The sequence below is a fragment of the Erpetoichthys calabaricus genome, chromosome 12, assembly GCF_900747795.2.
Source record: "Erpetoichthys calabaricus chromosome 12, fErpCal1.3, whole genome shotgun sequence".
NCBI lineage: Eukaryota > Metazoa > Chordata > Cladistia > Polypteriformes > Polypteridae > Erpetoichthys > Erpetoichthys calabaricus.
The window spans coordinates 18064610-18092245 of NC_041405.2; the positions used below are offsets into that span (position 1 = coordinate 18064610).

At 38.7% G+C, this 27636-nt stretch overlaps 1 protein-coding gene across 1 annotated transcript in view; it reads right to left on the minus strand.

Annotated features, from left to right (window-relative positions):
* Positions 1-4290: 4290 nt before the first annotated feature.
* LOC114643145 (GTPase IMAP family member 8-like) overlaps positions 4291-27636 on the minus strand; it is a 123089-nt gene continuing 99743 nt past the window's right edge. The window contains exons 8-10 of the mRNA XM_051934910.1: positions 13084-13722; positions 8341-8472; positions 4291-4971 (exon numbers count right to left, since the gene is read on the minus strand). Of these exons, the coding sequence (XP_051790870.1) occupies positions 4949-4971; positions 8341-8472; positions 13084-13722 (794 nt within the window). The 3' untranslated portion in view covers positions 4291-4948. The remainder of the gene's footprint in view (positions 4972-8340; positions 8473-13083; positions 13723-27636) is intronic.

A 27636-nucleotide genomic window follows, 5' to 3' on the forward strand; every position in this document is an offset into this window, starting at 1 on the left:
AGTCATGAGGTTGCTGGAAAGGGGTGTGTGGCACTCCTGATATCAATGCAAAAGGACAAAGGTCCAAGTCTTTAGAGTCCGTGATGATGAGACATGGACGTCTTCAGATTCCTGGTGCTTCCTGTCTTGCTATATGGTTGTGAGACATGGACGCTGTCCAGTGACCTGAGATGAAGACTGGACTCCTTTGGTACTGTGTGTCTCTGGAGAATTCTCAGGTACCGCTGGTTTGACTTTCAGCAGTTGCTTGTGGAGTCGTGAATGAGGCACATTACCTGCATTCTGAGGGAGTGTCAGTTACAGCACTATGGTCATGTGGTGCGATTCCCCGAGGGTGATCCAGCTTACAGGATTCTCATTGTTGGGGACCCGAGTGGCTGGATCAGGCCAAGGAGACGCCAACGTAACACATGGTGCAGCAGATTGTGGGTAATTTCTGGAGGGTGGGACTGGACCGCGTGTCTGCCTGGGGGGTTGTCAACCAGGATCCTGAGCTGTTTCGTTGTGTGGGGAGTGCAGCAATGTGCTGTACTAGTGCATGCTCCCCAACTTGACATGACTTGATCTTTTTTCTGATAACTAGTAACATATGCAAGCTTATGCACGGAGATTTAAATGCTATAAAAAAAGTGAAAGCCTCATAACCACCAGCTGCCAAGGAAAATGTTCAGAAGCCATTAAATAGGCTAACAGAATGTTAGGTTATACAGCATCCTGATATGTAGAGTACAAGTCCAAGGAGGCTATGCTTAAGCTTTTTAAATTAATTCTGCGAATTAAGTGGATATGACTAGCAAACGTTTGGGCTGAATGGTCTGTTGTCATCTAAATCTTTCTAATGTTCTGATGTTTAAAAATCTATTGGCTATGAAATGCCTAAATTGAAATGGCAAAACATCATATTTAAATGGCTTTGAAACGAAAAGGATCGAGGTACAATAGTAACATGTAGGCACACTTCATGACTCAAACAATCTGGTGGCAGCATTAACTATACAGTAGGTATAGAAAAGAATCCCCCCCTTCAAAATATTCCCTTTTTTTTTTGCTTTACAGCCTTAAATGAAAATACACAAAAAAATATTTCTTCCCAGCTTTACATACTCAATGCAACCTCTAACCTCCAAGTGAAAGATATCACAGCTACATTTCAGAAAAATTATAAAAAATCAAAAACAAGACCTACTGAGATTAATAAAGGATCACCCCCCAATGTCAATGTCATTTTGTTGAACTCCCTTTTGCTTTAATGACAGCCTTGAGTCTGTTGAGATTCTTCTCTATCAACTTTGCACATCTAGATTGAGTAATATTTGCCCCCCACTCTTCTTTACAGAACTGTTCAAGTTCGGTCAAATTGGATGGTGAGCGTTGGTGGTCTGCTATCTTTAAATCTTTCCACAGATTTTCACTGTGATTTAGGTCTGGGCTCTGACTGGCCACACAAGGACATTCACTTTTTTCTCCTTCTGCCACAGTGTGGTGAATTTTGCTGTGTGCTTTGAGTCGTTGTCATGTTTAAAGGTGAACATTCTGCCTATCTTCAACTTTCTGGCAGAGGGTAGCAGGTTTTCCACAAGAATTTGACGTTATTTTGCCCCATCCATTTCTCCCCCTACCCTAAACAGAGCCCCAGGCCCTGCGGCAGAGAAACACCCCCACAACAGGATGCTGCCACCTCCATGCTTAACTGTAGGAATGATGTGTTGAGGATGGTGAGTTGCATTGGATTTCTGCCAGGTGTACCGTTTGGTATTTAGGCCAAATAGTTTGATTTTGGTCTCATCTGAACATAAGATCTTTTTCCACTTGGCATCAGAATCTTCAAGGTGCATTCTGGCAAAGCTCAAATGAGCCTTAATGTGGCCTTTCTTGAGAAGTGGCTATTTCCTTGCGACCCCCCTGAACAAGCCACAATTGTGGAGCAATGCACACAATGACCACTCTTTGCCATAAAATCCTGTAACTCCTTCAAAGTGGTCATTGGCCTCTTGGTAGCCTCTCTTACCAGTTTTCTTCTTGCTCTTCCATCCAGTTTGTAGGGAAGGCCAGATCCAGGGAGGGTCCTAGTAGTACCAAACACTTGCCACATCTTTATGATGGACATTACTGTGCTCCTTGGGATTACTAAAGCCTTTGAGATTGTTTTGTCTCCATCTCCTGCCTTATGTCTGTCCACAACTCTATCCCAGAGATCTTTTGAAAGTGGATCGCCACCCATAGTCATTTGCTTGCTGTCAGTTGCACTACCAAGCAAGGGAATGAATGCTCCAGGAACAGCTTCACTAATCTCACTCATTACAATTGATCAGATGTGGAAGGAAGCCAATAACCGCAATGGAAATGGTGGACACTTACACCTGATTGAGTTTACGGTAATCCTTTATTAATCTCAGTATTTCTTGTTTTAGATTTTTTAAAATTCTTCTGAACTGGAGCTGTGATATCTTTCACTTGGACGTTATGGATTGCATTGAGTAAGTAAAGCAGGAAAAAATATTGGTTTCTGTGTTTTCATTTAAGGCTGTAAAGCAAAAAAAAAAAGGGAATATTTCGAAGGGGGGATTCTTTTCTATACCCACTGTATTTGGTCAGCTGTTTAACAATTACATTTTTCTGTATGCATGCCTGAACTTTTCACACAAGAACCCTGTACATATTTAAAACAGGAGATTCATACTGCTGGATTCTTTTTCATAATACATGCAAGACTTCATTGACAACTTTTTAAAATTTATGGCCATCAGACGGTCCTCTTCAGCAGAGAGTAAAGATCATTCCCATTTCGTTCAGTGTAATGCATTTTGCTCATTGTATTCCTGATTTTGTTATCCCATCTTTATTTCATTGCTACCTTTAAATGCACAAACAGTAATGTACTTTTTGTATTTCTTCACTGGCTGGGGCTATATAGCCTTTTCAGGTTCAAACATGTAAAATAAAAAATGCAGTGCTCATCACTAAACTGGAAACTTCAGGTTGCACATACAAACACACAGTCAAATGTCAATTGAACACTGCAGGGCCAATTGGTCCACCCCTCAGCTGGAAAGAGGCTTACAGCAGATGGCGAAAAATGTACATGCTTCAAGAAGCAGTATTTTTCTGCATAATAAATACCATAGAGCCTGTGATGCACAATTGGAAAATAATTGTTGTAATAAACATGCTAATTAATAAGTAAAATCATCGAGGGAAGCGGATTACTTATTTTGGACATCGTCTAGTGCTCTACTCCACTGGCCATTAATACTGCAAAATAGCAACAAACAGGGATCACACAGTGGAATGCTGGCTTTCTTCAGTTTGGAGGCACTTGCATAGACCATAGTTGTGCTTTTGTTGTGTGATCGTTCTGATAGCCACACTACAGGAAAACATTGTTTATCTGTTATTCTGGCTATGCTTGATTACTCTTATTTGACTATTAAAGTGCCTAACAAGGGTATATGCTTCAACAGGCATTATTTAATAGACTCGGTAAAGGAGATCCTATCCACTTAGCTGATAGAACAGTTCAAAAAGGCTTAAATATGAAGGATTTTAATAAAATTCCATTTCTAATTGAATGTATTTCCATATTTGACCAATTATCCCAAATTGAATACAGTAGTGATTCCTCCATACATCCCTTATTAGAAGTTGCTTCTTCTATTAAAAGGTCTCAGTTAATCTCAGAGCATATTCATACACACTCACATTACAGTAATGTATTATTCCTCTACTGAAAATTCCAAGAAGGAAGTCATTTACTGCACATTACTGCATTTTATTTTTGCTGCGTGGAAAGAGCTATAATGAAATCTCCCTCCAATCATAAAAGCTTTCAAACAAAAAGCCTAGACATTACATATGAGTTTTATTGTTAGTTTTTATTTTGCATACAAATAAAGGTATAAAATAAAGATTTAAGTTGTACAAGACAGACACCCAGACAGGTATCCCCTGGTCTAATTATGCAATAAGTATTATCCCCTGTCTACTTGTAGATGAGCTAATTGTTCAAAAGCAAACTTTTTTTTTCTTTTTTCAGAATTGGTTGTGTTAGACTTTCCCATTTCTTCTAGGACTGAAAGCCATTGTTCACTATATATTATTGGCTGGCACTACTGTGTTATGAAATATCATGTTGGCAATTGTTATTGTTAGCACCCTCTTGGTAAATTACAGGTATTTGTTATAGAAGGTAAGACGTTTTGCACACCCAGATAATAGTTATTTATAACAGTGCCACTTGGACCTTAGTATGCATTGTGAGCCCCAAACCCTAATCTCAAATGCTCAGACAAGTTCCGGGTTCAAACAAAGAGTTTTATTTTAAAGAAATACCTCCATACATCAAATATAAATACTAGTCCTTTTGTCCTCTTCACTGCTACTCCTCCTTTCGGGTCATACAGAATTCGAAAGAAATAGGGAGTATAACTCCCTGCAGCACCCCCTAGTGGCACCCATGGATTTCCAGCATTTCTTGTGGGTGTTGAATGGGTACCAAAGCCCAGGGATGCTGCAATCTAGTGGGTTGGTGGAGCATATAGCCTTGAAATGGAGCCTCCCTTGAACTTTCCATCGCATTGGTCTTCTGGTCGGTTAAGAAACTGGGGCCAATCCCGGCAAGGACACTAGCCATACATGTTGTCCATTATAGCATCATGTAAACAAATACCTCAAAGTATACACTTCTTAGTTCCTTCAGTTGTATGTGATTGACACATTCTAGCAAGTCCATCATCCATTCAGCAGGTTTTCCTCTTCAAAATCTGTATGGCTCTCCTCAGCGTTCTTAGGTAATGATTGTGTTAGTCATAATATGTAAATAAACAGCATAAAAAAAAGTCTATTGCATTGTTCTTAGCAGGAAAATACCTAAAAGAGTTCCATCCATGCTGAACATTAAGACATATTGGGAGTTCTCCTCTTGCTCATATTAGCCTAAACGTGTATAATATCAAGATACAGCCAGCCCAGACACTGTAAAAGAAAATAAAGTTTAGATGTCAAGAGGAAAATAGTTTTGATCCTATAAACAATTTATCTTGTAGAAATGGAGTAGCTTATGCACCAGGGAGAGTATCTTACCATGCACAATCCTAGGATCTACATATAGGTGTTACTCTCTGCCTATTACTGTCTTTCCACCAAAACTAATACTGTCCACTGAAAATGATAATATTGTGTATGTTTAAGCAATAACTTGACCTGCACCTATTCTGCCCTACCCTAGTCATGCCCCCATAGTGTCAGGTGATCATAGTGGGGGTGTGTAGGCCAGAGTTTCCATCAGTGCGACCTAATTACGTTTTGAAAAAACAGCTAGTGGCAAGCAGTTCATATAAAACAGACCTACAGTCAATACAATATTACTCAATATAACAAAAAAGAAAATGTGTAGGGTGGATAAGAATGCTTAGCTTTCAGTGTGAACAGGTCTTTGATTACCAATAATCTATTCATTATGTTTCATAATCTATGTAATGTTCACAGAAGAGGGGGCTACTCTAGCAGCATCATGAACAAACCAGGAATCAATCCTTGAAGATGCTCCAGCCAAGCACAAGGTATACATTCATTCATTCATACAGTACACCCACAGAGAACATGAAGATGTCAGAGGGGCCGTAACTGAACCAAGATTTTAGTCCAGGGCAATTCTGATTTAATTGGTCTGGTATTACTGAGAATAAGGAGTGAACAAACTCAACTGCCTCTTTTCTCTCTCTCTCTCTCTATATTATATATATATATATATATATATATATATATATATATATATATATATATATATATATATATATATATATATATATATATATATATATATAAAATCCAACATCTGTCTGTATGTCTATCCGCTTTTCATGAGAGAATTACTTAACGGATTTAGATCTGTTTTTTTTCTAGAATTTGCTTGAACGTTCTGGTTGATTTTGCGACTTCTCTCATCATGCTAAGTATCATAGTTTGCTTGCAGGAGCGATATATTGATGGTAATCCAAGGCCAAGGGGAGGAGGAAGCGTGAAGTCAGCAGACGGAGCCTCGTGGGACGGCTAGTGTGAGATAAACGGTAAGTGCTTATTTAATCTAGTCGTCACTTGCTTGAAGCGCTGGTCTTAACACATTAATTTTGGGGCCCTTATAACATGTTTATTAGTGGTTGTTGGATTGATTCAATGCAGGTCTTATATTTATCAATCAAATAATATAGATGCTGCTTCCATATGTTAAACAGACCTGTCTGCTACTCATTAAACTCACCAAGAACTTAAACTTGAACTTAATGATCATAGACTATATGGTAAAATGCAGTTTAAAGTCCAGTATTTTTCAAATCAGTTATTTCTTCACAATAATGGCATATATCAGTTTGCAACATGAAATTGTTTACTACAGTGAAGAATCTTTATCATAAATTAAAAAAAAAAAATACCTAACCTTTTCTAGAGTTTTTAAATGGAGATGAAGGGGCCAAGATCCAAACATAAAAAGAACAGTCTTAAAGCCAACAAAATACGTACATTTTTCAAGCCAAGAGTGTTACAGAGTGCTATTGATCTGTGTCTTGAGACTGCACATATATTACAAAATAGCATTTCTACATCATTTTAGAAAAAAACAAAAAAAAAAAAAAAAAAAGCAAAACATTTTTGTGAGATCCAGAAAATGTTTAAAAGAGATTGGCTGTAAGCTTTACCTCGCGGAAACCTTTCATCCCCAGGGATGTGATGTCACTTCAAACAGTTGTCACCCAACAATGTTACAATGGACATGATTGAGTGTTGATGCTCAGGTGCCAATTGTCTGTTTTGTATAATGGCTAGACAATAATGACTGACAAAATGTCACACGATCGCTCAAAGTCCTTCACTCTATGTGATAAAATTAATTAAAAGTTCATTCAGAAATAACTCATCAAATTACGGGCTGCAGTAAATGTCTACCACAAAGAAAGAGTGAAATTTGCTAATTATGTTTACTTGCTGAAAAACATTGTCCTCAGTTCTTTTATTAACATATACCCAGCATTCACTACAATATTTAATTGGTTTCTGGGATTCCATCATGGTTTGATTCCATCACATTATCTGGCTTTTTCATTTTCACTGTATTTTCTATCATGTGTGCACACCACATGCCACAGAAAGCATGTAATTAATGAAAACTACCTATGCAGTAAGCCAGAGTTTTTACACTTTCTCTCTCCCTTGTGAGACATTTTGATATATTTTGGGAATAACTAGCATTTTAAATTTGTAAAACTAGGTCCCTACTTTTTAGGTTCCATGCAGGCTGCAGCTTTTAGGTACTTGTTGGGGGCCGACTGCCTTGACATCTAGACAGGTAAGTGAAAATCCTGGCCTTGTTTGTGGTTTATTTGGGAGACCTAATATCCTTTGTTGCTATGTTCCTGCCTCCTTATCACAACAACAAGAAGTCGAAGTCAGGAGTTGAAACTATCCCACTGCCAGACCAAGCTTGACTTTAATTTTTTTTATTTACACTTTTTTTAGTTGATTTAATTGCAGTTTGACTCACAATTTTGACCTGGAACAATGCATGCCACCATCTGTTATATCAGCAGTGCTGCTGGAATGCATGGTTGACAAGGAGCGCCAATAAACAACAACAGTAAATCATAGTGTTATAGAAATATGAATTGTGAAATAAAGCTAACAAGTGCAATTCTGATGCATGAAAAAATTGCTAACACTCATCATTATATGTCATATCCTAACACTTAACTTCTCCTACTGAACAGTACACGTGCTACTTAAAATCTGGTGAAAACGGAAGTCAACCCAATCTCTTCAATCTTAAGTGATCCTTAATATTCAAATAAACCTCTTACAGAAAGACTTTATCAAGGAGAGGTGGGATGAAACTTTTTGTCTTCCAAATTCATGAGGGACACTTTTAACATTTTATCACACAAAATTTAAAAATTGATCAATAAAAATGTTTGTTTTTTGTAATTCACCATTTTAGACTTCCATTTTTAATATGTTACTTTTTGTTGAATTTCTATTTGTTTCTTGCCTCCTCTGAATGTTTGGAAATTTTCAGGTGCCAAGAATAATGGTTTGGGCACAGCATAAGGAAAATGAGACTTGCTTTCTCTCTCAGCTACCTTCTAAAATTCATTAAAAGAAGGGTTCTAACAAACTCTGCACAAACAGAAAGTGAAAAATGTGATCCAAATAATTGCAAACATTTGTATTTTAGATCTGATATATGGAGTTAATTATGGTAATACTCCATGCTTAATCTTAATTAGATCCTACAAAATATGAGAAATAATCTTAAAGATTATGGAAAAGAATATATACTATTGTACATCTTACAGTCTGGTATTACTCCATCAAAGCTGCTTCTTCTTTCTTGAGGGTTGCCTTTCTTCTTTCTTTGAGGGTTTACACCTTCATCCTCAAGAAGACCATTTGATTTGTTGAGATTTGATTCCTCAGACTCATTAGCTGTTAAGTGAAGAGTGGAATAGTCAGCCACAGAAATGCTATTATGAGTTTCACCAAGAACAAGTGAGTGTCTCTTGATATGGGATAATGAATTGTAAATGTACAGTGTTAACATGAGCTACAAGATGAGCCAACAATGAAAAAAAAATTTTTTTCTTAAGCTTCATGGGAAATGTTATTCCCTGCCTTCAATAAATTTAAAGTCCATTACAAATTGCATTAAGGTTATGTACAGGGAGTTACAATAAGACTATATAAATGAAGGTGTAATCATTGAGTCTTTAAGAGTATTTTTAAGTGTTAAAATAATGCTTTCTGTGATCACAAAATATCAGATATTTAACAATAACCATAAAAACAACAATTGGTGGCAGACCACTGCCTCTATGCATCAGAATCTTCTCATTGTCTATTTGGAATTATTACATTTTCTATTTGTTTGTGTGGGTTTCCTTATACATCCACAATACATATGTGTTATAACATGCTAAGTGGTCATCCTAAATTAACCCAGTAACTGTTAGTTTGTGTGAGTGTGTCTTGCAATGGGCAGAGGGCTCATTGGTGCTACTGAGAATCCATATTCGTGTGTAGTGCTGAGTAAGTGGTTCATATGAAACTACATTTGCAGTTGAACTTTATTTTGCAAACATTTAGTAAAATATAGCACTTCTAAATCAGAAAAATTCACACTATTGACACAAGACGAAAGATTTTTAGTGAAAATTATATCATTAGTTATACTATATATACTGTACATAAAAAAAATCCCTTTACTTTTATGTCATCAACTAACTTGTGACTGTGCCAGTGTGGATGTTGACGTAAAACAGAAGTCAGCAAGTGCAGGAAGGAACGAAGATTAAACTGAAGCATTTTTTAACAACAACTGTGGATCATAACTGCATTGCCTTACTGTATTACAGTTTTTTTGTCTAGAACTTTGTCTTTTTGTGTCATCCTGGGTTGTATTTAGCTATGTTCCATCCTTTCCCCCCAAAGTTATTTTCATCAGGTCCCTTTTTCTGAGAACTGATGGGTCCCAATAGGACTTTAGAAACTACTATTCCTTGCTTTCCACACCAACTTGTTGACAATTGAAAAACTGCATGCAAAACAAATTTTACTGTCAATTTCACAAAACTGTATGTGAAACAAAACTTTCAGAAAAGCAGATTTATTTGGAATTTAGTCGTGGATAATTATATTTATGTACAGTCGTGGCCATATGTATTGAGAATGACACAAGTGTTGGTTTTCACAAAGTTTGCTGCTTCAGTGTTTTTAGATCTTTTTGTCAGATGTTTCTATGGTATACTGAAGTAGAATTACAAGCATTTCAAAGTCTTTTATTGACAATGACATTATGTTTATGCAAAGACTCAATATTTGCAGTGTTGACCCTTCTTTCTTTTTCAAGACCTCTGCAATTTCCCCTGGCAGGCTGTCAATCAACTTCTGGGCCAAATCCTGACTGATGGCAGCCCATTCTTGCATAAGGTTTCTTTGCACCTTGGCCATGCTTTCTGGATTGTGCAGTGATTAGTGCTGCTGCTTCAAGGATAGAGATGTTGTCCATGCAATGTTTGCATATTCTCATTTTGTCTCCTTGGGTTTTCTTCAGGATATTCCAATTTTTCTCCCACAATCCTAAACATAGGCATGTTAGGTTAAAAGCCTATTGCAATTTAGTACTATATGAGTATGAGTGCATGTATGAATTGGGTGTGGTGATCTATAAAGGGCTCTTTACTGCCTTGGGTCCTGTGGTGCTGGGTTATAAACCCTCTCAAATTCTGTTTCTCTTCTCTGTATCCTCATGGAGCACTTAGGGGGCCACTGCTCTACTGCCAAGATGTTTGTCTGCCATAGGAAACGTTATCTCAGATAAAGGGGCCCTGGAATCATTAAATAGAAAGGTCCTATCATCAGACTGGCCGGCCCAGCTTTGACTCAGATGTAGAATGGCCAGTAGTGGGTGGTGACTAGTTAGCCAAGGTCTCCAGGAAGCTGACTGTGTCTGGCTTGTTTGACTCCTTTTCTACAATCTGGCCATGTTTCTGCATTTAGTTGATGGACAGACATTGTTGTTTTTCATTCATGTCAATTAGCGTCTACTTTGTTTTTGATGTATTTGAACAAATCAGTATCCTCATATGTGACAGCTCAGAATTACTCCAAAAAATTACACTAAAGGCCTGACAAGGATAACATCTTTTCCTACCTCAGAGTAAGAAATGAGAGCTATTTATAAAGCATCCTAGACCTACTCACATTTTGGAATATGAGTTCATGTTTAAGTAGGAATGACATCACAATTTTATGACACCCCAAGCTGCAAAATAGCAGTCATGAAGGAGTTTTGTAGTTTCTCATGATGAGATTTTGTAGTTTTCTGATACTATTGCTATGGCTCCACCACAAATGTAATAATAAGGTAGTAGGAGAAGAACAAGAAGAGGAGGAAGGAAAACATAATAAGGTTAGCTGCACTTAATTGTTGCCACTTTGTGACAACATACAGAATAATACTGTAATGAGCAATGAGATGGAAATTTCAAAGCATACACACTGAATTAGAGTACAGCCCAAGAACAGGCAGGTGTATTTAATAATGAATAATCCACAGTCATACTTTAAGAAGAATCACCTTTCAACTGTTATGGCCACAGAATGTGCCTTGTAAACGAATAGTTACTGAAACTAGCCACAGCTTGTTCTGTTTTTAAAATCACATTCACTTTTCCTGATTGTCTTTCAGACATGACTGTCCTTTATCTTCCGCAAGACTCTGTTTATCCAATGTCCTGGGAGTCTTTTTCAGCCTTTTTTAACCTTCCCAGGCTTGTAAATTCTAATACTCAGAATGATATCCTCAGTCAAGGTCCATGTTTCTCCACCTTTGCTTACAACAGCTTAAGTAGCATGCCATTAACATTTACTGAGTCACTAAATGGATAACGTAAAAAAGGATTTGAAGGAAAAGGGTCTGTCTGGGAAGGAGGTTCAGGACCAAGCTGCATCATCATGTACACAGCATCCTCACTGTAATGCCCCAGACTCTTCAAATCTTGGTTTGATCTGGGAATGTTATGATAGGGACAAAGGCCAGAAATAGTAAGGGGAGGCAGATACAAAAGGTGCAGCTCATAAATGAAGTGCCTCTATTGTGCAAACATTTCAAAACTTTTTTTAAAACAGCTCAATGTGCACTAAGCTTAAAAAGAAGTAAAAGTAACAAATAGTGAAGTAAAAATTAGTGAATAAAACTACAAAAAAATAAAAAATATGCAGACTTCTCTATATTATATCTTATTACACATACTCCCTAAAGAATTAAACCGTACAATAAAACTCATTCTGCCTTTGGGGCACAAACCAAAACAAAGAAAGAATGCAGAATGCAGACACCAGCTGAATGGGTCTCTAACTCCATGCTGATCCAGGGAATACTGGTAAAATGCTTACCTCCTTCCCAAGCACATTCACAAAACTGAGCTTCAGCTGACTGCTTTCCTGCAAAAATTAAATTGGTCTAAAATTATATATATTTATACATTACAACAGGAAGCTATGGAAAAAATGGTCAGCTTTGGCAACCCCTAGCAGGAGCAGCCAAAATAAAAACAGGCCAATCTGGGAACAATTCCGTTTATCTCACCCTACCTGAATTTACTATAAAGTGAAAAAGCTAACCTGAGACAAATGAATGTGCCATTAAGGAAGCACTGTAATGTTTCCCATGGACCTGTTAAAAATGAAGAATGGCAAGAGAGCTGTGTGGACAACCTGACTGAGAAGAGATGCTTTGAGCTGATGGGTTGTATAAAAAAAGATGAGACTGAATCTCAGAAGGTGTACTGCTGTCTAATGTTAGGAAGTCAATGACAGCACAACAGTTGATTTTCAGGTTTTCAGCATACATGCTGAATTGTTTCTGAAGCAAAATAACATACACTATGTACCATAGTGCAAATATGTCCCCTGAGTAAGTCTGGATAAAATATACTGCCATATACTGATTTCTGGTGAAACAATCAAAATACAATGTTTCAAATGTGCATCAGGGTGAATCTTACGGGGTGAATCATCTTGGTGCTTTCACTGCAGGCAGAAAATAAAAAAGTCTATGAGAGGTGAATTACTAGATAGATAGATAGATAGATAGATAGATAGATAGATAGATAGATAGATAGATAGATAGATAGATAGATAGATAGATAGATAGATAGATAGATAGATAGATAGATAGATAGATAGATAGATAGATAGATAGATAGATAGATAGATAGATAGATAGATAGATAGATAGATAGATAGCGAAGGACTAAGAATTACTCATCAGCTTTAGGCTACAAATCATTCTTTGGAAAAGAAAAAAGATCTGCACTTTAAGAATGAATGTCATGACAGAGTAAAACATTTATCAGCCGTAACATTAAATAAGATATATTATTGGCAAGTATTGGTATCTAATTAAGTAAATGGATATGAACAAAATCCTGGAGAAACTCTAGGAGTGACTTTGAAGACCCCGCTCTAAAATATAGCAGTTTTTGTTATTATTTGTTAGTTTTATGCAAAGTTTCTCTTAATTGGATTCAAACTTACCAACAAAGGGTACACTCATGTTCTCAACAGCCTCCTTTGTCTTCTTTACCTGCTTGCGTTCATCTCTGTAACATCGAGCACCATTCTCCAGAATCAGCCAGTCAAACTTCTTAAACAATTCTATTGTCATCCCGTAACGTATTGCTGAGTCACTAAAGACATGATACCTGTAGTTACACATGCTGAGCAACTTCTTGAGATCCCCTTTGGCTTCTTGAACAAACCTCTTGATGCTCTTGAATCCCAGATTTTCTCCATGAGTGAAAAGGACCATCATGTGTTCATAAACTTTCCTGCCAAAAATATCTGAGATCATCTTTATCATTTCACTATCTCTTTCATTAAAATTGCCAATCTCCACCACAGTTAAAAACACATGTGGCCCCGGATAAGACAGTTCCATACACCTTCTAACGTCGTTAACGAAAGTTGCCTGAGGAATTTGTGTACTAAAGAAGGAAGGGGTGTCAATTACAACAACAGGGCAGCCATCAATCATTGTTTCCCTTTTCTCACATCTTCTAGTTCCTGATTCATCTCTGAAACCTTTTCTCCCCAGGATAGTGTTGCAGGCAAAAGTCTTCCCAACTCCACTCTTTCCAAGTAGTACAACTCTTATCTCAGAGTCTGAGTTAGGACCTACAACAGAAGTTATTTTGAAAATAAGTTTTCATTTTCATTATAAAGCTGTATTTACAGTATATAATAGTTCAGATACAAGTTTTTAAAAAGTATTCTCAGACTTAGTCTTTGATGTTGCCTTTTTCCCAACTAGCATTTTTGATTTTTATATACAGGGCTATTCAAAATGAAAGAGCAGATTTCAAAGATTTATTTCAAACAAACTGTATAAGACAGAAACACATTCTGGACAGAGGAAAGTTCAAGGTTTGGTCCTATGGTCCTTGAGATTGCATGCTCTCAACATGAGCACCATGTGTAGCAAAACAACATCACGACAAACATCACAACGGTAGACCATTTCTTGCCACACATGAGTCAACTGGTCCCTAGTTAATGAATTCACAGCTTCTTGAAGATTAGCGGGCATACGTGGAACAAACACTCTTTTTTTAATGTACCCCCATAGATAAAAATCACAGGATTGCTTATTTGATTCTACAGGTATGACCTTGGCTTGTTATTACTATTATGACCAATTTTCTTATTCATTCTTACTTTAAACTGCTGCCTCCTTGTGAGCATTTTGTAATACCCACCTTCATTAATTATTAATTTCTGCACACACTCTTTAATAAACTTATATTATATTATATTATACTGGATGAAAAATGGAAAGGCTGTTGTTCCAGATGGCATACCTATGGAAGCATGGAGGTGTTTAGGAGAGATGGCAGTTGAGTTTTTAACCAGATTGTTTAATGGAATCTTGGAAAATGATAGGATGCCCGAGGAGTGGAGAAGAAGTGTACTGGTGTCGATATTTAAGAATAAGGGGGATGTGCAGGACTGCAGTAACTACAGGGGAATAAAATTGATGAGCTAGACCATGAAGTTATGGGAAAGAGTAGTGGAAGCTAGGTTCAGAAGTGAGGTGATAATTAGTGAGCAGCAGTATGGTTTCATGCCAAGAAAGAGCACCACAGATGCAATTTTTGCGGTGAGGATGATGATGGAGAAGTTTAGAGAAGGCCAGAAGGAGTTGCATTGCGTCTTTGTGGACCTGGAGAAAGCATATGACAGGGTGCCTCGAGAAGAGCTGTGGTATTATATGAGGAGTTCGGGAGAGGCATAGAAGTAGGTAAGAGTTGTACAGGATATGTACGAGGGAAGTGTGACTGTGGTGAGGTCTGCAGTGGGAGTAACAGATGCATTCAAGTTGGAGGTGGAATTACATCAGGGATCGGCTCCGAGCCCTTTCTTTTTTGCAATGGTGATGGACAGGTTGACGGACAAGATTAGACAGGAGTCCCCGTGAACTATGATGTTTGCTGATGACATTGTGATCTGTAGCGATAGTAGGGAGCAAGTTGAGGAGACCCTGGAGAGGTGGAGATATGCTCTAGAGAGGAGAGGAATGAAGGTCAGTAGGAACAAAACAGAATACATGTGTGTAAATGAGAGGGAGGTCAGAGGAATGGTGAGGATGCAGGGAGTAGAGTTGGCGAAGGTGGATGAGTTTAAATACTTGGGATCAACAGTACAGAGTAATGGGGATTGTGGAAGAGAGGTGGAAAAGATAGTGCAGGCAGGGTGGAATGGGTGGAGAAGAGTGTCAGGAGTAATTTGTGACAGACAGTTATCAGAAAGAGTGAAAGGGAAGGTCTACAGGACGGTAATGAGACCAGCTATGTTATATGGGTTCAAGACAGTGGCACTGACCAGAACGCAGGAGACAGAGCTGGAGGTGGCAGAGTTAAAGATGCTAAGATTTGCACTGGGGGTGATGAGGATGGACAGGATTAGAAATGAGGACATTAGAGGGTCAGCTCAGGTTGGATGGTTTGGAGAGGTGAGATTGCCTTGGTTTGGACATGTGCAGAGGAGAGATGCAGGGTATATTGGGAGAAGGATGCTAAGGATAGAGCTGCCAGGGAAGAGGAAAAGAGGAAGGCCTAAGAGAAGGTTTATAGATGTGGTGAGAGAGGACATGCAGGTGATGGGTGTGACAGAGCAAGATGGAGAGGACAGGAAGACATGAAACAAGATGATCCGCTGTGGCAACCCCTAACGGGAGCAGCTGAAAGAAGAAGAAGAGGAAGATATTATATACAAACTATTTGCAATTTTTTTGATCAGAATTAAACATTTGAAGTGATAAAGCTAAAAGTACTTTTCATCACATTATTTTTTCATCCTAATGTTTTCACTTGTTCAATATACATTAATAATTCCATAATTTTTACAACAATTTGAATTGTTTCTGCTTTCAGTAACTATCCTTCTCCAGATGGAGGGGAGTTTTTCATCCATTTTACAGATGTAGCCATTCTAAATATGAGGAAAACTTTGTACTGAGGTAATTGAAATGCAAGCTACTGAATTGCATGCTTGGCTATCCAAAATAACTGACAGGAGGCATTTGTCAATCCTCAGTAATTAGTGATTACAATTGTTTTATTAAAACAATTTATTGAACATGGTGAAATTCATTTAACCACTTGCTGTGCTTTATTTGTGACATCCAGCCATCCAGCCCAGCAATCATCAAGTACAAGACAAAAAACATCTCCCAGTCCCTAAGTATCTCTTAAACCTTTTCAAGTGTTTGTAAAGTATTTTTTCAAGCATTGGTTTGTTTGACATTTGCTTGACAAATGCATAATGCAACCCTAAAGCAGAAACAGAGGGAGACAATTCATTACAGTATACTCACACACAAATGGGCCAATTTAACAATGCCAATCCACCTCACCTCAAAATGTCTTTGTACTGATTGAAGAAACTGAAGTACTGGGAAGAAACTCACATGGACACCATGCAAACTCTATGCAGGGAGCATCTGAGATGTGAACCCTGGTCTCCTTACTGTGAGGAAGCAGTGCTTCATTGAGCCACCATGCCTCCCAAGTTCTGGCATGTTTGATCTAATTATATTAACTTTATTTACTTCAATTATAATGTTAACACTTTTCTCTGAATACTTGGACTTTTCAGTGCAAAGAAAAAATAATCCATACTTTTTAGAAACTCCTTATTAGGAAATATAATTTGACACTGAATTTTTATGCTTATAATGTGCTGTTACCTAAAGCGTTACTATCTGCTTTCTTTAAAAAATAGTTGCAAGGATTTGACTCTTCCTCTGGATTCCATGAGGAACTAAGTGCTGACAGTTTCTCCAGTGAGCGTGAAGCTTTATGCTCTGGAGGCTAAAATTCGATTCTAGTGTGACACATGAATTTTTCTTTAATAATCAAATTAGTATTGGAAAATAGTAAATAACTGGTACTATATTATTCATTTAGCTTTAAAACAAATGTACTTGGTTTATTTAAATTCCATAAAAATAAAATGATGTTAAAAATGTACTGAACTGAAATGCTCTAACACCATATCTGATATGTAGTAACAGTATTATGTTGACATTCAGGTGGCTGGCGCCAGATTTTGCATTTAGCAGCGTTAACCATAGATCTAATAATTCAGTATGTATCTGTTAAAATAACTGCTTAACTTCCACACATTTACCAATATTCAGGTTATTTAGGGTACATTAAAAAATGTCTCGATGCATGCTCAATAATCCAGGTAAGAAAATCCTAGAAATTTGATTCTGTTCATCTGGACAAAGTTTTTAAGTGGGAGAAATATTCCGAGAGTATCGGAACAGCTGAGGCGCATTTTCTCGAAACACCAAGTCTCAGTGGCTTTCAAACCCCAAAACACGCTACGCCAAAGATTGGTCCATCCCAAGGATCGGGTCCCACGGCACAAACAGAGTAACATAGTTTACGCAGTTAAGTGCCAGGAGGAGTGCCGTGAATTTTACATCGGGGAAACCAAGCAGCCACTGGCTAAGCGCATGTCACAACACAGAAGAGCTTCCTCGTCAGGCCAGGACTCCGCAGTCTATTTACATCTACAGGATAGTGGTCACTCCTTTAAAGATGAAGAGGTGCACATCCTGGACAGGGAGGAGCGCTGGTTTGAGAGAGGAATCAAGGAGGCCATTTACGTGAAAAAGGAACGACCATCTCTGAACAGAGGAGGGGGCCTAAGGGTGCATCTGTCGCCATCTTACAATGCTGTGATTGCAGCCATTCCTCAACCCTCTATGAATGGTTCACACGTCTACTAATCAGTGGACAATTTGCATATCACTGATCAACTGGCCCTTTGTCAATGGTGCTAGTGTCTGTGATTTAGCAAAGGTACTGTTTATAAGGTTGGGGAAACCTGCAGTCAATTGAGACTGAGGAAGAGACTTGGATAAGTCTCGAAATATTTCTCCCACTTAAAAACTTTGTCCAGATGAACAGAATCAAATTTCTAGGATACATTAAAAAATATTTGGGAAGGCATTTGCCTGCTTACCTTTCTGAACACATTCTAATGAGGCGCTCACAGGATTTGTCTGAAGAAGACAGAAAATAAGGTTGTAGCATTGTACGTAATATATAGTGCATTACATCTATATTGGTTATTTTTTTGCTAGTACACCCACACCTTACCCAGTAGGGATGCCAGTACAATGGAAGCACAGGGGAAGACAACTTATACAAGTTATTCATTTCCATAAAATGCTAGGTTGCAGTATCCCTGGGCTATGGTACCTCTACAGACACCCACAGGGAATGTTGGAAACTAGACCCATGGAACAGCCCTGTTGGGTTCTGTGGGTGCCACCAGGGGGTGATGAAGGGATTAAAATCTGTACTTTAAGGGTTTCCTGCTTAAAATGGAAGTGCTTCCAACAGACAGTCTTGTGACACTGGAAGTACTTCTAGGTTCTGTATAAAGGAAGCAGCTCAGCTTCAGTGCTGGTGAGTCAGAATCAGGAGAGGAGCTGGACAACACTCAACTATAGGAAGGAGGGAAGGAAGAAAGCAAGGAAGGAAGAGAATATTTGGACAATAAATAATTTTTTGAACCCGGGACTTATGTTTGTGATACTGTGTTTGGGGTTTGAGGTACTGCAACACCACCAACTGGTCACACTCTTATTTTTTAGTTATATTAATATAATTGACAAACATAAGTTTTCCCCTAATTATCAAATCTTCATTCTTTCTTTATTTCTGATTGTCTTCACAAATGAACATATCAAAAAATAAACCACTTACATGCCTTGTCAGCTCTATATTGTGCCCCTTGTGCTTGGTTACTGAGCACTCTGAGCAGATGATTTTCTGATCATATTTGCAGAAAAGATCCAAAGGTTTTCCATGAACTGCACAAACGTTCCTCTGCAGGTGTGTATCTGGCTCATTAAGCTTGTGTGCCTTCAGCGCCTCAGACTCCATATGAAGTTTAATGTGGGTCTTACAATAGGAAGCCAAGCAGGTCAGACAGCTCTTGATGGCTCTGGTCTTCACCTTGATGCAAAAATCACAAAAGACCTCTGTGGGTTGCACATAACTCTTTTCAGGAGGTTTGATTGTTGTTTTCTTTATCTTCTTAATAATAGTATTAAGTGCCAAATTCTTATATGCCTGAGGTTTTTTTCTAAACCTCTCTTTGCAAACCGGACAGGAATAGGGCTGTTCATCCTCAAGTTCCCAAAACTGTGCAATACATTTTTCACAGAAGCTGTGTCCACAAGGGATGGAAACTGGAGTCTTAAATATGTTTAAACACACAGGGCACAACATTTCTTCACCATATGCATGGGCTGTATCCATTTTTCCCTGTATACAAGCAAAATGTTTACAATTAAATAGAACCTCAAAAAATGATTATCTGATTTATGTTTAGAAGACCAATTCAAGGATAAATGTTTATACGAGTAGATGGAAGCATTCCATGATAATGTTGTAAGAACAATAGCACTTCTTTTGTTATCATTTATTATCTGTTTAGTAGAAGTGAGTCAATGTTATTTTGCTTTACCTTTCAAATTATTCCATTCTCATTTTATCAGTTCACACATTCACTCTGGATTTTACAATATAATGAAACAATGTAGTTAATTCTTACTATAATGTTTTTTAACCACTGATGCCCTTTGATTCCCAGATTCAAAAGACTTCACTAAAAAAAAAACATGAACAGTCATACATATGTTGATAATAGCTTATTATAACTTGACATTCTGTACAGTTATAGACTTAAAATTGATACACCATTAAAAAAAAGTCAAAATAAGGTAAAAAAATATGGCAGCAATGGCTGCCAACCAGAAACTGTAAAATGAAAACCATTTGGTGGATTAAAATATTATATATATATATAAACTTGGGTGGCGGTGGCGCAGTGGGTAGCGCTGCTGCCTCGCAGTTGGGAGACCTGGGGACCTGGGTTCGATTCCCGGGACCTCCCTGCGTGGAGTTTGCATGTTCTCCCCGTGTCTGCGTGGGTTTCCTCCGGGCGCTCCAGTTTCCTCCCACAGTCCAAAGACATGCAGGTTAGGTGGATTGGCGATTCTAAATTGGCCCTAGTGTGTGCTTGGTGTTTGTGTGTGTCCTGCGGTGGTTTGGTTCCTGCCTTGTGCCCTGTGTTGGCTGGGATTGGCTCCAGCAGACCCCCGTGACCCTGTGTTCGGATTCAGCGGGTTGGAAAATGGATGGATGGATATATAAACTTCTGTCACACTTATTTCTATTAAATCTTTCTGTGACCAAGGACTGTTCATTCACCAAGCCAAGTTGCATTTTAATATAAAACCAGGTGGAAAAACAGTTTAACGTTTTGTAAAGTTCTAATCTAATCTAAAGTTGATTACTTTGTGTGTAATTCCAAATAATTTTTTCAACTTACAGAAATACTCTAAGAACACAGTAGCTACTGTACTTTCAAGCATTGCTGTAGTAGCGTCATAATGTGGGGCAGTGGAAGATGGGCTCTGTGCAAGGTGGGGGGGGGGGGTGAAGTTTGCTCCAAATGTCAACATATTTTAGCATAGAAAATGCTAAAATCTTTTAGAAATCTGTGGTTAAAGAACAATGTCACGTTTTAAAAACTGTAGCACATAGTCAACTGAAATATGCAATGGTTTTTAGAAGAGGGGAGTGCAGTGTCCTGGAATGGCCCAGTCCTATTGAAATAATATAAAACATTTGTGCACTCAACAAAAGAGGGTGAAGTGCATAGGCTATTCCCACAGTATTTAACTTTGATTAGGCTATTTTGTAAAAAACACTAACACAAAGTTGCAAAATTAAGGTGTGCTAAGCTGACACCGAATTAAACAGACTTGCTTGGGTATGAGGTTTGGAGGAATATTTTTGGCAAAATTTTTAAAAATTGGTGAAATGTGAAAATATAGTCTATAAACAGAACACAATAATATGTGAAGATAATTAAATATCTTATTACCTCTTTGAGGGCTAATTATTATTTTTCTTTTCATTTTGGCCCAATGCTTAATATTTTTTACAAGAAACTCATAAAGCAATGGTTTCACACATAAATCAACATAAAATATTAATTTACGACAAATGTCCTTGTGTTTTATGTTTCATGAGCCTCTACACTATGTGAATTCACATACTTATTACATAGCATTGTCCTGCAAAGGCATAATAATGTTAGAAGCAGCCAATAGCGTGCATTGCCACATTACACTGTTTGCAGTATGTGTTTCACTGGTACCAGTATTTCAGGTGTCTGTTGCTGAAAACTGTGACCACTGTTGCCACAGTGGCCGAAGACAGTGTTTTTGTATAGCGGGCCACTGGTTGTGGTTACAGTATGCAGCAACAGACATCTGAAATAGCGGCACCATTGTAACATATACTGCAAGCAGTTTACTGCTAGGAAAGAGAGTCGAACTATAACATAATAGCAGGTTTACCACTAAATAACACCCTTTACCCCAGATATCGACTAATGTTAGCATTTGCCTCAACCCTATGTGTCAACACAAGTTGACACCCACCCTGAAAGAGTTAAATATGTTTTTGTCACTTCTGGTGGCTCTGAGGCTAGGGATTTGCACTGGCAATCATAAGGTAACCGATTCAGATCCAGTAAACTCCAAAAGTGTCTCTACTTCGTTGAGCCCTTGAGCAAGGCCCTTAACCTGCAATTATTCCATCCTGGGTATGATGTTAATCTGCATCCAGCAAATGTAGGCCCTTCAGCCTGCAATGAAAAACCTGGGGGTTGGTAGCAGAATTGGTACTCCAGCCAAGATAAAAAACCTCACATGGTTCCATTCCATCTGAACTAGCATGGTGCTGAAGTGTCACCTGTCACATGGCTGCACTTGGGTCCAAATCTGGGATCCCGAGTTGGTTTGTCATGTGGTGGGTGTGGCAATGTATCAGCGCGTGCTCCTAATCTCTTTCTTTATTTAATATATCTTCATTTATTTATTTTAGTAACACCTCACATAACAAAAAAATAACAAATATCCTTTGAAATGAAAACTGCAGGTCAGGAGGTGGGCTCTATCTTTTGATTGGTGAATGTCAGTTAAGGTGACATACATGGGTGCGGCTGTGGTCATGCCTTTGAGCAACAGGATTCACAAGATAAGCAGAGCTATGCACAATCATTGCAGAAACAAGTGCAAGAAAAATATGTAATGAACTACTGCATGAGAGGATTTGCATGGATAAGGGGATTTACATAAGTTTTGGTCACCCAACACTTTTTCAGTGTATCCAGTAGCACACTGAGAACATTGTTTTAAATATAATGACAGACTTTGCAGATAAGAAGCAGCTGTTATGAAACTTTAACCTGTTTAGGTCATTGCCTTTTGATTGTTATTTTTGTAAGATAAAATGAATCAAAATAGATACCAGGATTTATAAAAGCTGATTTATGGTTACTTTTTAACACTTTAACAATTTCTGAATTCCAATGGCAATACTTGTTTTAGTAGTTAGTTTTAGTAATAGTTTTTAGTTAGGCACTGGCATAGAGTTATTTTTATAACTTTTTATAGTTTTATTTTATTTTTTAAATCAAGTGTTTTTTGCCAGGGTCATTCATTTTTTTTTACATCAAATTTATTAAAATATTAGGAAATGTTTTAAAATACACACACAAGTTTTGTATTTTATTTTTCAAAGGTAAACTAAACATAAAAAAAGATTACTTAATTCAAAATGGCTTTTAACTTTCTGTTGCTTTCAACTACAGATATGTACTAAGATTAAAAGTCATTTGTTTAAAAAAAGTGCTTTCGTTTCTTGAAAATGAATATGTACTGAGATTTCCTTTCCCCTTCTATTTTCAGCTTCTTCACTTTTTCAATGATGTTATCCTTCACCTCCAGAACAGATCTGGCAGACATTTTCTGAACGATTCTGAAGTATTTTGTGACAGTTCCAACTGACTGATTATAGATGGAATTATGAGTCATAGACATTTTAATCTCTCCCTGAAATTCATTCTTGGCTGTGCCCCTGCACAGCTTCCAAAAACTACACCCTAACAAGTCTTCATATGGTTTCAGTTTTAGTATTAGTCATTTGACTTATAAATGAATGCATTGTTGTCTTCTGTAATGTGACACTTATCAGTAACTCAATCATAAATTAAATCATCCTGACAATCTATGCTGTTTCCTGAAAGTCTTTTGACATATTGTTTTTTACCTTTTTATGTTAAATACAAGCCTTTTAGTATATAAATACCTCTATGTATTTTAACATTAAACTGAAATGGGAGCAAAAACAATTTGGGGAAATATTGAATATCCCTCTGGAATATTTTTACAGTCTGTTTTAATGAGATTCAACTTTGGTATGTTTATTGTTTTCTTTTATTAGTCATTGTTACAAAGATTTGCAGCAAAACAACTGTTTACATGTTAATCCAGAATGTTATGATTATTCAGGGCAGAGCCAGCAAAATATTGTTTGCTTTGCACAAGGTGCCTAAAAGAGTTTCTTACAGGAAACTAATGAAATGCACTAGATGGTAAGATGTCAACTGTCCAGAAAAAAAAACTGTAGTTGTTTTGCCATATCGAATAATTCAAATAAATAAACAAGCATGAAATTTCTTACATCAAGTAAAATAGTCTCTTTTCATAAAAATGTTACCTAATCCTTGAAATTGAAAACTTTAAAGAGATAGTAAGATACAGCACAGTTGTTAATTTTTTTAAATGTATTTTATGAAGGTGCCTGTCTTGGTGTAGGCATTGGTGCCTATTGGAAGACACAAATAATAAGAAAAGATCTGTAGCCATACAGTTAATGTGAAATGAAAGCAGGAGGCCATCCAAATTGGACAGAAAGGTCCTGGCAGGAGAACAGCATGCTATCTACAGCAGAAAAACAAAAGTCATACCCAGAGCAAAATTTTATTGCTCAAAGATTGATCTTTGATGGTACGTGAGACTTAAAAGAGATTCTCATTTCTCTTTCATTTAAGAATCAACTTTGTCACAGATGTTTCTCCTAAAATTCTTTTAGATCAAAAGGAGACATAAGATACAATTGAGGTAAAAGGAGTCAAAATTTAGAATTTAGTTTGAAAAGCCTGTAATACTTTGTGAGTCTCTTTAAGAGACTTCATATTTTAAACTTATTATTGGACTGATGTCTTTATGCAAGATGACTTACAAAATCTGAGATACAATTGATGACAGACAGACAGACAGACAGACAGACAGACAGACAGACAGACAGACAGACAGACAGACAGACAGACAGACAGATAGATAGATAGATAGATAGATAGATAGATAGATAGATAGATAGATAGATAGATAGATAGATAGATAGATAGATACTTTATTAATCCCAGGGGGAAATTCACACACTCCAGCAGCAGCATACTGATAAAAAACAATATTAAAGAATGATAAAAATGCAGGCACTGTATAACAGACAATAACTTTGTATAATGTTAATGTTTACCCCCCGGGTGGAATTCAAGAGAATAGTGTGGGGGAGGAACGATCTCCTCAGTCTGTCACTGAAGCTGCTCCTCTTTCTGGAGATGACACTGTTTAGTGGATGCAGTGGATTCTCCATGATTGACAGGAGTCTGCTCAGCACCCGTCGCTCTGCCATCGAATATCAAACTGTCCAGCTCCGTGCCTACAATAGAGCCTGCCTTCCTCACCAGTTTGTCCAGGTGTGAGGCATCCCTCTTCTTTATGCTGCCTCCCCAGCACACCACCGTGTAGAAGAGGGTGCTCGCAACAACCGTCTGATAGAACATCTGCAGCATCTTATTGCAGATGTTGAAGGACGCCAGCCTTCTAAGGAAGTATAGTCGGCTCTGTCCTCTCTTGCACAGAGCATCAGTATTGGCAGTCCAGTTCAATGTATATAGGCTGAACAGGACCGGAGAAAGCACAGTCCCCTGCGGTGTTCCTGTGCTGCTGACCACAATGTCAGACCTGCAGTTCCCGAGACGCACATACTGAGGTCTGCCTGTAAGATAGTCCATGATCCATGCCACCAGGTATGAATCTACTCCCATCTCTGTCAGCTTGTCCCTAAAGAGCAGAGGTTGGATGGTGTTGAAGGTGCTAGAGAAGTCCAGAAGCATAATTCTTACAGCACCACTGCCTCTGTCCAAGTGGGAGAGGGATCGGTGTAGCATGTAGATGATGGCATCCTCCGCTCCCACCTTCTCCTGGTATGCGAACTGCAGAGGGTCGAGGGCGTGGCGGACCTGTGCCCTCAGGTGGTGAAGCAGCAGCCGCTCCATGGTCTTCATCACATGTGACGTCAGGGCAAGAGGCCTGAAGTCATTCAGCTCACCAGGACATGATACCTTTGGGACTGGGGTGATGCAAGATGTTTTCCAAAGCCTCGGGACTCTCTCCTGTTCCAGGCTCAGGTTGAAGATACGCTGTAGAGGACTCCCCAGCTCCAATGCACAGGCCTTCAGCAGTCGTGGTGATACTCCATCTGGACCCGCTGCTTTGCTGGCACGAAGTCTCCTCAGCTCTCTGCTTACCTGGGTTACTGTAATTGTGGGTGGGGGGACACTCTCTCCTATGCTGGTATCAGCAGAAGGATGGGTGGAGGGTGCAGTACTCCGAGGTGAGAGTGGGTTAGGGTGGTCAAACCTGTTAAAGAAGTTGTCTATCTGGTTTGCTCTCTCCACATCTCTCTCGATGGTGGCACCCCGCTTCGAGCTGCAGCCAGTGATGATCTTCATCCCATCCCACACTTCCTTCAAGCTGTTGTTCTGCAACTTCTGCTCCAGCTTTCTCCTGTACTGCTCCTTCGCCTCCCTGAGCTGGACTCGGAGTTCCTTCTGCACACACTTGAGCTCATGCTGATCACTGCCTTTAAATGCCCTTTTCTTCTGGTTCAAAAGGCCCTTGATGTCACTTGTAATCCATGGCTTGTTGTTAGCATAGCAGCGTACTGTTCTTACTGGAACTACAATGTCCATACAGAAATTGATGTAGTCAGTAGTGCAGTCAACAGCCTCCTCAATGTTCTCACTATATGATTCCTACAGGATACCCCAGTCCGTATTTCCAAAGCAGTCTTTCAGAGCCTGCTCTGCCTCAGGGGACCACTCCCTGAATGAGCGTGTGGTTTTAGGTAGCTCCCTCACTCTTGGTTTGTAGTGAGGCTGAAGCAGAACCAGGTTATGATCTGCTTTCCCAAGCGCAGGCAGCGGGGTGGAGCTGTATGCATATTTAACGTTTGCATACAGTAGATCAATAGTCCTATTTCCCCGGGTGTTACAATCCACATACTGGGAGAAGGCAGGTAATGTTTTGTCCAGCGTTACATGGTTGAAGTCTCCAGCGAATAAGCACAAGTGCCTCGGGGTGCTTTGTTTGTAGTTTAGCAACAGCGGCGTGGATGATGTCACCCGCTATCTCCATGTCCGCTCGAGGAGGGATGTAAACAATAACAACAATGACATGTTCAAACTCTCTGGGCAAGTAATAGGAACGCAGACATACGGCCAACAGTTCAATGTCCCTGCAGTAAGTAGAGATTTTGACGTTTACATGTCCAGGGTTACACCACCTTGTGTTCACATAGAGAGCGAGTCCTCCTCCTTCCCGCTTCCCGCAGGTGTTTGCGTCTCTGTCCGCTCTAACTGTGCTAAACCCGGGTAGCTCCACGTTAGCATCTGGGATGTTAGTTGTTAGCCACGTTTCACAAAAACACAACAAACTGCATTCTCTGTAGATCCTGACATTTTTCATCAGTGCAGCCAGTTCGTCGATCTTATTTGGTAGTGAGTTCACATTTCCCAGGATCACAGAAGGCACCGAAGGCTTGTATTGCCACTTCCTTGCTAGCCCCTTCGTCTTTAGCTTAGCGCTGGCTCTGCTGCCACGATACCGTCTTCTTACCTTGTCAGGTAAATAGGGAACCACGCCGGCACAGGCCTTTGTTCTCGGCACTTGAAGTGACTACCTGAATAGACTAGTCTCAGTGTGTAAAAATCTATTTCCAAGTAGTAAAAGTGTCCAGGAAACGAGTCCACATAAAAGAAAGTGGTAGGAGTGATCAGAGAAATAGAGAAAAAGGTAAAAATATAAAGTCGTACACGGAGCTGCTGGAAAGGCTGCCACTCACGGCAGCACCTGAGTCAATTGAATTACAATTGGTTACTTTTCTTTTATTTTTCCAGTTGGATCACTGGCAGGTGAAGTGATTTGCTCATAGTCACATGGTGTCAGTAGTGGGATTCGAATGCACATCCTGAGGGTTTGAATCCCAAAGTCTTAAATACTATGCCACACTGCCTGCCCCTCCTTCTAGAATGAGCATATTTTAATTGGAGCACAGCAATATAAATTAGAGCAACCAATAGTATTATTCAGACTACAGTTTTGTAATAATGGTAAAGTGTTTCATTACCACAAACAACTTTCCATAGATTTCACCACATTTTACTGTGCACACAATGCAAATATTTTCAAATTGTAAAAAAAAAAAAAAAATTCAAGACACCACTTGGAAAATCTGAGCCCATTGTGTGAATTTGCCGAGATCTCTGCTGAAACTTAAGAGGAGACCCTTGTGAGAACCCTGG